Consider the following 13,207-nt stretch of genomic DNA (forward strand, 5'->3'; position numbering starts at 1 on the left):
ATGTTGCCAGTGGTTTTCCCTAGTGGTGGTTGAATTACAAATGGTTCTTGTTTTCTTTGTAATTGTCTGTTTTCCAAAATTTCTACACATACACACAATTCAGTTTGCCCTCGCTTCAGCTGCTGATCATGGTCTCCCTTTATCTCACCTTCTGTGTCCTCCTTGTATGGGGAGTTTGGAAGTTGAATTCATCACTCTTCCTGGTGGTCTTGCTGCCTTAGATGTGGAAAGACTCCTCAATCTGCCCCTGGTGGGACCAGGATCTCTGCTGACCTCCAGTGGCTCTAGGGCGCATGGCATACAGCAAGAGACATTCCAGACATTATTTGCCGGGAAGTGCAAAACATTCACACTCCTGCTAGCATTTTAGCGAAGTACTTTGTCATTGTCCTTGAACTACGCAGCACTTGCTTCCAAATACCAGAGTTAGTATTACCTGTGTGCCTTCCGGTACAGCTTGAACCTTCTATAGTGGAAATTGAGAAGCTTTTATAAGAGCTATATGTAAATGAGGCATTAAGAATAAGAAAATAATTGTAGACAGCAGTATTGTATTAAAAACAAACTTGCTAAAAGACTCGATCTTAATTATTCTCACCATAAAAAGTGATTACTACTGAAGTGGTAAGGTGCTAGCTAGTACTACAGTGACAGTCGTATTGCAGTATATAAATAAATGTATCAACATTGTATACCTTCAACTATACAGTGGTATATGTCAAATATATTTCAACTTAAAAACTATAAAAAAGAAAATGTACGCTTAAGAATTCATGTGCACAAAACAAGTTGGATGCTTGACTCCTGAGTAAGCTTCTAGGCTTTGTTTATGATTTTTGTTTAGGGCTTTATTTTGTTGTGGTGTTTTGTTGTTGTTGTTTTACCCTTAATGTGGGGAAGGCATGGTTTGGGAACGGAAAAGGGTACAGAGGCAGCAGTGGCCATCATCCCTGAACCAAAAGAACAGTGAGACCTTCCTGTTGAAACCATCTGCCATTGGTAATCACAGTGGGGAGACACACTGCTGAGATGGAGAGGGAGGCAGTTTCCCCGTGCGTGGAGCCCTGCTGGGCAGGAGTGAGGAAGGTGGGCTGGTGGGCAGGCAGAACCCATCAAGGGAAAGTAAGTGACCATTGAAGCAAAAGTACATGCTAATTTTCTAATCAGGGAGCTGTTAACCTTCTGAAATTTATAATTCCTTTGACAAGCATTTTAACATTTGATCCATCTAGTTAATTAAAAAAAACATTTATTATACCCCTTAAATCATTCTTTGTTATATTGTCAAAATGTCACATTATAATTATCTTAAAATCATTTTTGCCCAAAGCCTGTAAAAAGTCACCTTTATGTCTGAGATTATTGATCAATGTAATTTTAAGGTTTTTGCTTCTTAATAATTAAAAGCCACCTCATTATGCAGCACACCTGCTGCCACAGTGTTGTTTGAGAATTAAGCAGGCAAGTATCTATTCCTCTAATAGTCTTCAAGTATTATTTAATTTGTTTCTATCCCTAACTAGAATTTTAAGGCAACCTAAGGGTTGTAATGTTAAAAGTTTGTAAACAGACTCTTGTTATTTCTGCCAGGACTGTTGCAGTAGCTTCCTTATTAGTCTCCCTGATTCTCCCTGATTTACCACCAGGTGCATATTTTTAAAGCCCCGTTCTGCTGCTTCAGTGGCTGCTTATCACAGGTAAAATGCAAACTCCATTAACCTAGAATTTAAGACTCTCTGGAGTCCACCTATAACCTCATTTACTTTACTTCTGGTTTACGCATGTTTGTTATCAGCACACTATTTTCCCATTATATGCCGACTAATTTAAGAAAGTTAATGACTCCAGCAGTGTCTCTTACTGTCCATTTTCCTACTGATCCTTAGGCCATAAATAGAAAATGGATGTTTCCAGTTGGACTAATTCCTTCCTTAATGGGTCTATGTCATAAACTTTCTGCCAAATCCTTTGGGGATTAGAAAAATTCTATGGCTTTCTGCTGCCAAGTTAGGCACCAGCTAGGCTAGTTTAGCTTTACTAACATTGAATGTGCACCTGAATTGGACTTAGTAGGAATATCTTCCCTTTGTAGGGCTTGATTTTACTGAATTTAAAAACTTCTAATTATTATTTTGCAAAAAAGGATGGGCAAAATGTTATCTGTTAGTTTTAATTTGTAACTTCTTGATTACAGATGAGCATGTGTTTTTACACATTAACTTGGCTGTGTTTCTTTTATAAATCAACTGGTATCTTTAGCCCGTTTATCTTTTTGGCAGTTCTTTGTTAATGGTTTTCAGGTATTCCAAATATTATTAATTTATCTCTAGTATGTGGCACAGATATCTTCCAGTTTGTCTTAAAAACTCATGGTGTTCTTCAATATCTAAGTGCTTCCTTTGCCTATACTGCTTCAAAATCTGGCAAATATCTTGGCTATGTGTTTGATGCTGATGCAGGCCCTTTCCACTAGTACACATTGTTTTTTAAGCACCACAAGGCCGTGAGGGATATTGCTCTATTTTTCTGGCCCAGCCTCCAGCTTCCTGTGCCCCATGCATTTAGTAATGTCCTCAGGGGAGAGCTCATAGTGTGTCTCAGGGTCCTTCCAACCCCCCATAGTTCCCCCAGCCCAGGGGACCATGAAAAACTTTGCTGAGTTCCCTTTCTGTCTATGCAGGCATGGTCCTGAGCCCTAAATCTACACAAATTACAGTTTTAATTTTTAAGAGGAATTACATAGGCAGCATATAGGAAAGAAAATAGCCAGTGGGTGATTCTTGCTCACTTAGGAATGGTCTGTTCCTTTCTAAGATTTCGGTTCACTTATTCTTCATTGGTTTCATGGTGTCTGATATCTTTTAAAATATGATGTAAAAAAATATATTCTTGGGGTGCCTGGGTGGCTCAGTGAGTTAAGCCTCTGCCTTCGGCTCAGGTCATGATCTTAGGGTCCTGGGGTCGAGCCCTGTGTCGGGCTTTCTGCTCAGTGGGGAGCCTGCATCCCCCTCTCTCTCTGCCTGCCCCTCTGCCTACTTGTGATCTCTCTCTCTTTGTCAAATAAATAAATAAAATCTTAAAAAATTAAAAAATATATATTCTTTTCCTAGTCGTCACAGCAGGACCAGTAGATTTCTGCCACCTACTACATCCTGCTTGGAAATGGAAATTCTTTTTTTTTTTTTTTTAAAGATTTTATTTATTTATTTGACAGAGAGAAATCACAAGTAGATGGAGAGGCAGACAGAGAGAGAGAGAGGGAAGCAGTCTCCCTGCTGAGCAGAGAGCCCGATGCGGGACTCGATCCCAGGACCCTGAGATCATGACCCAAGCCGAAGGTAGTGGCTTAACCTGCTGAGCCACCAGGGCGCCCCGGAAATGGAAATTCTTTAGGAGGCTCCCTTTTGGGTTTTCTATGAACCCAGTAGCATCTCCTGCAAGTAATAATATTTTTATTTCTTTTTTAGTGTATCTACTCCTTCTTTTTCCACTGACTGGGAACTCCAGTACAGTGTGATACAGAAGCCATAGCAGGCATCTGTGTCTCTTACCTGATCTCGGCAGGATAGCTTTCAAGTGTTTCACTATCAAGTGTTTTGGTATTTGCTAATTTGGGTACCCTTTATCTGATTAAGGAGGTTCCCTTCTATTTCTAGTTTGCCAAAAAATTTTAAGTGTGAATGGATTTTGAATTTTATCAAATGTTTTCCTGCTGCCTTTGAGAGGTATGGCAGTCCCTCTTATCCGTGGTTTTGCTTTCCATGGTTTCAGTCACCCGTGGCTAAATGCAGTTCCAAGCAGGTGAACTGTCAGACGGTCGGTAGTAGTCTCACGTAATGTCATTCCTCTCACCTCATCTCTTCACGTAGGCATGTTATCATCTCATATCACCACAGGAGGGGTGAATACAGCACAAGAAGGTATTTTTTGAGAGAGGGAGAGACCATGTTCACATAACTTTTACAGTTTAGTATAATTGTTCTATTTTATTATTTGTTATGCTTCATCTCTTACTGTGCCTAATTCATAAATTAAACTTTATTATAGGTACGTATGTAAAGGAAAAAGCGTAGTATATAGAGGTTTCAGTACTATTCATGGTTTCAGGCGTCCCCTGGGGGTCTGAGAACATATCCTCTGTGGACCAGTGAGGGGGCCACTGTAGTGGGATTTTTCTCTTTTATTCTGTTAAGATCATGAATTACATCGATCGATTTTCAAACATTAAACTGAAGTGCTGGACTAAATCTAGCTTGTGTGATGTTTTATCCTTTGTACACAGTGCCAAATTTAGTTTAACATTTTCTTTTCAAGTTTTGCATCTGTGTTCCTTAGTCAGACTAAAATATACTTTTCTTTTCTTATCATTTCCTTGTCAGATTTGGCAGAAAGATTATGCTGACCTCATAAAATTAGTTGGAAAATGTTCGCTCTTTTTGTATTCTCTGGAATGTTTGTGTTAACAGCATTATTGGCTGCTTAAATTTTTGGTAGAACTTGATGGTGAAGCTTTCTAGCAATGGAGTTTTCTTTGTGGGACAGCTATGGATTATGTATTTAATTTACTTAATAATAATTTTAGGACTGTTTATGTTTTCTATTTATTCTGGTGTTAGTTTGGTAAGTTGTGTCTTAGTAAGAATTCTTTGAAATTTTTAAATTTTAATTCCAGTATTGTTCACATATAGTGTCATAATTAATTTCAGGCATACAGTGTAGTGATTCAGCAACTCTACACATTACTCAGGGTTCAGGATGATAGGTGTACTCTTAATTCTCATCCCCTATTTCTCCTGTCTACCCGTTCTCCGCCCCTCTGGTAACCATCAGTTTGTTCTCTATAGTTTAGAGTCTATTTCTTGGTTTTGTCTCTCTCTCTCTCTTTTTTCCTTTACTTGGTTGTTTTGTTTCTTGAATTCCACGTATGAGTGGAATACGGTATTTGTCTTTCTCTCCCTGATTTATTTTGCTTAGCATTATATTCTAGCGCCATCCATGTTGTTGCAAATGGCAAGGTTTCATTCTTTTTCAGTGGCTGGATAATATTCCATTGTATGTGTACACCACTTCTCTATCCATTCATCTATCAATGGACACTTGGTCGGCCTCCATAATTTGGCAGTTGTAAATAATGCTGCAATAAATATAGGGGCGCATATATCCTTTTGAATTTGTGTTTTTGTTTTCTTTGGGTAAATACCCTGTAGTGTGATTATGGGATTGTAGGGTGGTTCTATTTTTAAATTTTTGAGGAACCTTCATATTGTCTTCCATAGTGACTGCACCAGTTTGCTTTCCCACCAACAGTGCAGGAGGATTCCCCTTTCTCCAAATCTTTGCCAACACTTTGTGGGACGTAACCCCCACTGGAACTTAACTATCCTGGTAGGTGTGAGTGATACCCCGTTATGGTTTTGATTTGCATTTCCCTGGTGATGAGGGATGTTGAGCATTTTTTCATGTGTTTGTTCGTCAGATGGATGTCTTCTTTGGAGAAATAATGGGAATTAAAAAACTTGACCTAGGGGTGCCTGAGTGGTGCAGTTTGGTTGTGTCCAGCTCTTGCTGTCGGCCCAGGTGGTGGTCTCAGGATTGTTGGGCTCTGCATTCAGCAAGGTATCTGCTTGAGAGTCTTTCTTCCTCTCCCTCTGCCCGTCCCTTCTCATTCTCTCTCTTCTCTCTCAAATAAATAAATCTTAAAAGTAAAAAAAGTTTATCTAAATCTCCAAACTTATTGGCATCATGTTATTGATAATACTCTCTTCTTATCTGAGTTAACTATTCCTTCTACATTCCTTAAATTGTTTTCTCTCTCATTTTTTCCTCGACCAGTCATTCTAGTGGTTTATCAATTTTATTAGTCTTTGCAAAGAAGCAGATTTTAGCTTTTTGGATCTTCTTTATTGTATATTTGTTTTCCACTTCATTAATTTTTGCTTTTACCTTTCTCATTCACTCCTTTATCCTTTGTTTTCTGTTTGTTCTTTTTATAGTTTTTTAAGATGAATGCTTAGCTCTTTGTTTTTCAGCCTTTCCCCTCTGACATAATCTGTTTTAATGTCATAAATTCATTCTGCCTATCACTTTGGCTGCATGCTGCAAGTTCTTATAGATATTTTCATTATCACTCGGTTCACATTATTTTCCAGTTTCTCTTGTGGTTTTGTCTCCGATCCATGTCTGTATAGTTTTTAATTCTCATTATGAGTTGAATCATTTGAAAGTTGTTGAGAACTTTTTTGTGACTCATCGTGTTTGTTTTTTATAATGTATACACACCTGCCAAGAACGTGCGTTCTGCAGCTTTGGAATATTGTGTTCTGCATGTGTCAGTTCAGTCATGTTTCTTAGATGTGTTGTTCAGTTTCTCCTGACTTTATTGGTTACATTTGTTGTATTGGTTACAGAAAGGTGTTAATTTCCTGCCGTGATTATAGATTTGTCTTTATAGTACTGTAAATTTTTACTTTATATATTTCTAGACTGTTATTTGATATATATAAATTCAGAATTGTTGCATCTGCCTGGGAAATTGGACTTTTTATTATGAAGGATCCCTCTTGGTCTCTAGCTTTTTGCCTTAATGTATACTTATTTACTATTCATATAGCTATACAAGATTTCTCTCTTTTTTTTTTTTTTCAGGTTTTATTTATTTGACAGAGAGAGTTGGATCACAGGCAGGCAGAGAGATAGGGAAAGCAGCTCCCTGCTCAGCAGAGAGCCTGTGTGGGGCTCGATCCCAGGACCCTGCGATCATGACCTGAGGCTTAACCCACTGAGCCCCCCAGGTGCCCCACAAGATTTGTTTTGGTTAGTTTTTGCACAGTATATTTTTCCCTAGCCTTCTTCTTTCAAACTTTGAGCATCCTTATGATGTGTATTTTATAAGGATATGTAGTTAGATTTTACTTTTTGCACCTTGATCAAAGATCACTTCTGTAGGTATATGTAGATCAATTTCTGGACTCTATTCCATTGATCTGTTTGTCTGTCTGTATGCCAGTAACACACTGTCTGGAGTCCTGTAGCTTCACAGTAAGTGTTGAAGTCCACTGGTATAAGCCCTCTGGTTTTGTTCATCAGGCATATTGGTAATTTTCTTAAAATGTCTTTGTCTGGTTTTGGAATCAGGTTAATACTGGCCTCATAGAATGATTTGGAAAGTGAACACTTCTCTTCAATTTTTAGGAAAACTTTGTGCAAAAATGTAATTATTTCTTCCTTAACTATTTGGTTGGATTAGCTAGTTCTCATCATGGATTTTTGCTGGTAGCTCCAGTTCAGATAAACATTACAGGGCTTTTACTTAATTTTCTCAATTTTCTGTTTGTATCCTTTTTTCTCTGATGCTGAAAATCTTGACTCTTAATGGCATTAGCATAATTATTCATGTACTTTATGTGTGTTTATTTCAAAATAACAATGCTAGTATTAAAATTTCCTTAAAACTAATTTTATTTTACTATTAAAAATTTTTCCAGGGGCGCCTGGGTGGCTCAGTGGGTTAAGCCGCTGCCTTCGGCTCAGGTCATGATCTCAGGGTCCTGGGATCGAGTCCCGCATCGGGCTCTCTGCTCAGCGGGGAGCCTGCTTCCTCCTCTCTCTCTCTGCCTCTCTGCCTACTTGTGACCTCTCTCTCTGTCAAATGAATAAAATAAAATCTTTAAAAAAAAATTTTTTTTTCCATAGTTCCAGAGTTGAGGTATGGCCAAGGAAATCTAAATTCTACCTCTGACCTTTTCTTGCTTTTTCTCCTATTGGTGGTGTAATTTTGGAGGGAGGAGGAGAATGGGCACAAAGATTATGTATAAAAATATATATATATATATATATACATACACACACACACACACACACACACATACATTTGCTGCTACCCACACACATATACACACATTATACGTGTGTATGTGTGTGTGTGTGTGTGTTTATATTTCTTTCCCAAATTTCTTCTTATACAAAATGACATACCTCTACCCATCTTTCTGTACCTGGCTTTTTTGACTTAACAGTATATCTTGGAGATGGCTCCTTAGCTGCATAAAGACATCTTTTTCATCCCTTTACATAACAGCCTAGTACTTCCCTGTATGGGTGTACCTTCTGTATTTAAGCAGTCCTCTCTTGATGGTATTTGGGAAGAAATAGTAACTTTTAAAAAGACATTTTCCATATTCCAGACCACAGCACTGTGGCACTGGCCAGTAGAATTATTTAACCTCATGTGACAGTATTTTTATTAAAATGGTTTTCGATTCTACATCATTGCAGACAATGTGTGGGGTTTAAATACGTAGTTTAAATACTTAGTTCACTGTACGTCAATTATACTCAGTATAGCAGCTTTAAATACGTAGTTTAAATACGTATGTGGTGTTCTGGGGACTGAAGGGGCTTTTCATCAGGAAGCTGATGAAAAAGTTCCTACTTTTTTTTTTTTTTTAAGATTTTATTTATTTATCAGAGAGAGAGAGGGGGAGAGAGCGAGCACAGGCAGACAGAATGGTAGGCAGAGGCAGAGGGAGAAGCAGGCTCCCTGCCGAGCAAGGAGTCTGATGTGGGACTTGATCCCAGGACGCTGGGATCATGACCTGAGCCAAGGCAGCTGCTTAACCCACTGAGCCACCCAGGTGTCCCTGAAGTTCCTACTTTTTATTGTATCTCTGGTCTGGTGTTTGTAGCCTTCGTGGCCTTTGCCTTACAGCAGGTGCTTCTGTTTATCTTAAAAGACTTCTGCTTGCTGATGGAAGCACACCCACCCCTCTGTTTGCAGCACCAACGTAACCTCATTAATTCCTTGTTCAGGTGATAGAACCCACCATTCTTACAACACCTCAAAGATGGTTTTCTCATTATAACCCATCAGGCTGAAAAAGTGATACATCCACTAGTCTGCTGCTTCAAGAAGTACCTGCTTCTAAATACATTAGTGTCTATATTAAGTATGTGTATATTAAGATACCTTAATATTATTTCAGATTTCTGTGATTTGGTGAATAAAGTACTCTCTTTGGCCTCATACCAGTGGGTCCCTTCTTTTGCTTAGGTGTGTCTTCTGTTCAAAGGATTTTAGTAGTCAAGCACTATTTCCTCCTTTATAGATTTTCCATGGAGTTTACTGAAATGTGCTGTTAGTTACTGAGAACCCATATTCGTATGTAACCCCTAACACATAGGTTTAGCTCTCTGATTGTTTATCCTAGAGAAAACACGAATACACTGGGACTTAACCAAATACTGTAAGTACTTTTCCCTCTTCCTGAGCCATACAAAGACCTTAAAATACTTAGGAACATTAACCTGCTCGTCACCTCTCCTACCCCAGCTTATATGCTCTTGGTGTCATCATGTGTTTAGTTTGTGTCAGACCCCACAAAGTATAACTGTCATTGTTTTGTATAGTCCATATTCACTTAGATTTTTAAAGCTGCTATACTGAGTATAATTGACGTACAGTGAACTACGTATTTAAACTGTACAAATAGATAATTTTGACCTACGTATACACCCATGAAACTGTCAGCACACATATGTATATATTCTCTAGTACACTTGTTTCTACCATAGAATCTCTTAGAAAATTAAGGTGGTCAGCAAAGCCTTATTGCTGTTCTGTTGGTTTTGTTTTGTAGCTACTAGAAATGCAAGGCAGGGTAAGAGAATTGTCATGATTTCTTGTGCCCCCATTTTAGAATTCTGCCCTCATTTAACAACTCAGTTAAGAAAACAAAAATGTGTGACACCTGGGTGGCTCAGTCAGTTATGTGGCTGCCTTCAGCTCAGGTAATGATCCCAGGGCCCGGGGATTGAGCCTCACATCGGGCTCCCTGCTCAGTGGGGAGCCTGCTTCTCCCTCTCCCATTTCCCCTGCTTGTGTTCCTTCTTTTGCTGTCTCTCTCCCTCTGTGTAAAATAAAATAAAATAAAATAAAAACAAAAATGTCACCTTGGGCTTCTTCAGTCCACTCTCTGATCCCCTCCATTTTAAAAATTCATTGTATCTTTTATCATTTTCACCCATGTGAGTAGTATGGCATTTGAGCTTTTCCAGTGCCTAGAAAATATTGATTTCTCATATTTGCCACCTCTTGGAAAGAGCAGCAGAAATATTTAAAGGCTTTCACATCCTGATTGAATCTATATCTTAGTAATTGTGATTTCTGCAAATGAGATCAGTATACATTTTGATTTAGGTTCTTATTTTTAGACTATACATGCTAATTTTACGGGTGTGTGTGTGTGTGTGTGTGTGTTCTTTTTAAAATCCTCAATGCCTGAGAATATACTGATAGGTCATACAAAGGGACTTTTTTTTTTTTAATTGTTTAGTGTATACTGCTGACTTTTGGGGTTTTATTCTATTAGCTTACACAAAATTTGTGTATTTGGATTATAAATTATTCTTCTACTAGCCAAAGAATCTAATATTTTTATCCTTTAAGCATAGTTTTAAATTTAATTTTACTTTATTAAATGATGTAAGAGATCCTCACAAGTATAAAGTCAGTTGAATAACTTTTCAAAATGGGAATTTTGCACATTCTAATTTTCTGACTATAATAATACTTACTAACACTAAACTTATTTGGTCATACATTTGTATTATTTCATTTAGTCTTTAATACAACCCTGTGTAGTAGAAATTATTTTCCTTATGTGACAGATGAGATATTAAGGCAGAGAGAGTTGATAGAACTTACAAATTCATGCAGCCAGTAAATAACAAATTTGGGATCTAAACCAGGCAACATATGTCCAGAGCCTGGCCTTTTAATCGATATAAACTTGCCATGATTGATTTTTTTCTCTGACATTGTGAAGGAATTATATGAACCAAAATATTCTCACTAAATTATTGTAGGATTTTTGACTGTTGGATTCATGGACTCACCTAGACACAAATACAAGAATGAAGTTAACTTTGTTTTTCATTCTTTTAGCTGATATAGCCCAGAGATATAGGATAAGCAAATACCCAACCCTCAAATTATTTCGTAATGGGATGATGATGAAGAGAGAATACAGGGGCCAGCGCTCAGTGAAAGCTCTTGCAGATTACATCAGGCAACAAAAAAGCGACCCTGTTCAAGAACTTCATGACTTAGCAGAAATCACCACTCTTGATGTAAGTTGTTAACTTTTACTGAATCAAATGAACATGCCTGTTTAATTAATGTAAACAAAGTCTAATGTAATCAGAGAATCTGGACATTTTCTTGGAGTTCATTGCAATGGATCTGACATCTACAGACTTAGCGAGTTGAATTTTTCTTGAATTAATTCTCAAGCGAAATGCTCATGTTTTACTGAATCTTCGGATAAAATATGTAGCATACAGTAGAGCTGCACTAATTTAAATTAATCAAAGGCGAAGCAAAGCTTGAGTTGTGAAGACATTGTCAGGCATACACAACCAGAGTTTGCCTATCTTCCTTAGTGGAGACACTCAGGATATCTGCACTAATGACTCCTCTATTAGCTCTTTGTTTAACTTTTAGGGTCCTCTAAAATAGTCCTTCTTAATAAAAACCCTTCCCATTGTATACTAAGTAGTGTTTACAAAAAAAAAAAAAAAGGTACAGAGTTGGACCTTAATAAAAACCCTTCCCATTGTATACTAAGTAGTGTTCAAAAAAAAAAAAAGGTACGGAGTTGTCATTGTCAGGTTTGAGATTTGACTTTTACCCTGCTTCCACGCTAAGAAGTTAGCCTTTCATGGGTCCTATCAGAAGACACAAGGCTCCTGGGTCAGAGATAAAGGACTTCATTGCTTACATCCCAGCAAACAACGGGAGCATGTTTGCGTTTGTCTCCCCCTCCCCACCCCCGAGTCCTGTGGAGGTGACATGGAGGGTCCAGACGGATACCTGCACATGCCATGGGTTCTGTGGTGGAAGAACTGGCCTCAGAGATCTGTGGTTTCTGACCCAGCCGCGAGCATAACCCTGAGGGACGGCCTGGGTAAAGAGTGGTCAAGGTCCTGCATTTAGCTGCACGTGCCTGTGTAGGAGTGTGAGAGACCCATGGAGGAGTCTCTACCAACAGTCACACGTTATGAATCGATTTATTGTTTGAAGAATAGTCCCCTTACTTTGGAGTTCCTCACCTTATTTCATAAAAGATTTTCATCGATCAGTTAAAATAAAATGCTAGAAGGAAATGTTTATGATTATATTAGATGGGAGGTAAGATTGTTTTCAACCTAATGTAATCTTTAATAGTTTTGGACTAGGTATTAAAATCCAAATATGTATTTATAGTGCTACGCCATTTGTAGATAATGGAATAACAGCTGGGTGAATGAAATAACATGTTTATAGCATCACTAGATATGTTTGCAAAATAACTTCATACTTTATTTTACAGCGCAGCAAAAGAAATATCATTGGATATTTTGAGCAAAAGGATTCAGAAAACTATAGAGTTTTTGAAAGAGTAGCAAATATTTTGCACGATGATTGTGCCTTCCTTTCTGCATTTGGGTAAGTGTCTTAACTGAGAGTGTGTTAGTGGCTCTCCTTGGCTGCCATGTGACATTCTTGTGTGTGGTTATTTTCTGAAGATGATCTCTCCAGACGTGATCTCCATTCCCTTGGAGTCACCAACTAGTCTTCCTTACACCTATCTTTGACTTCTTTTTAAGAGTTTAAAAGTCTGTTTATTCTTTCTGTACTGTATTCTGTTTCAGAGTATGGGTGAATGGAAAAGAATGGACAAGTTAACAACTACCTCTCATGCTTTTATTCATCTCATTTACTAACACTATTTTGTGTTCACACAAAGTACTAACTTGGGGTTTCCAAACTGAAACAACTCCTAGTCTTTCTCATGAAGAAGCATGGGCTTCGTTGTCTTGATTAGTCTTTGGCTAAAGGTTAGCCTCTTTCCTCCTGTGTTTGTGACCATCCCTCCCGGATCCTCTGTGACGTTCATCCAGCAGTTGTCCTCGCTCTCCTGTGTTTTCACCCTGACCATGTTCATGACCTATTTTCTTTTGCCAAAAACAGGATTCTCTCTTTCCTGAGTTTTCTCTTCTATCTCTTGAGCTATAATCTGGTATCTTTCTTTTCATTTCTAAATTTTTCAAAGGTTAGTTTATGGTTGGCCACCTTGAATTTCTTAAACCCCAACCAGTGAAAAATCCTTATCCTTTGGAAAGCCAGCTTTTGCCTGTGTGACTCTCATGAGACTTCTCTCTGCACAGT

The 13,207-nt window shown here is 38.1% G+C and overlaps 1 protein-coding gene across 1 annotated transcript in view; it reads left to right on the forward strand.

Annotated features, from left to right (window-relative positions):
- ERP44 (endoplasmic reticulum protein 44) overlaps positions 1 to 13,207 on the forward strand; it is a 95,040-nt gene that overhangs the window by 52,262 nt on the left and 29,571 nt on the right. The window contains exons 5-6 of the mRNA XM_032307963.1: positions 10,943 to 11,127; positions 12,369 to 12,484. Coding sequence (XP_032163854.1) covers positions 10,943 to 11,127; positions 12,369 to 12,484 — 301 coding nt within the window. The remainder of the gene's footprint in view (positions 1 to 10,942; positions 11,128 to 12,368; positions 12,485 to 13,207) is intronic.

Source organism: Mustela erminea, chromosome 12 (genome assembly GCF_009829155.1).
Source record: "Mustela erminea isolate mMusErm1 chromosome 12, mMusErm1.Pri, whole genome shotgun sequence".
Taxonomy (NCBI): domain Eukaryota; kingdom Metazoa; phylum Chordata; class Mammalia; order Carnivora; family Mustelidae; genus Mustela; species Mustela erminea.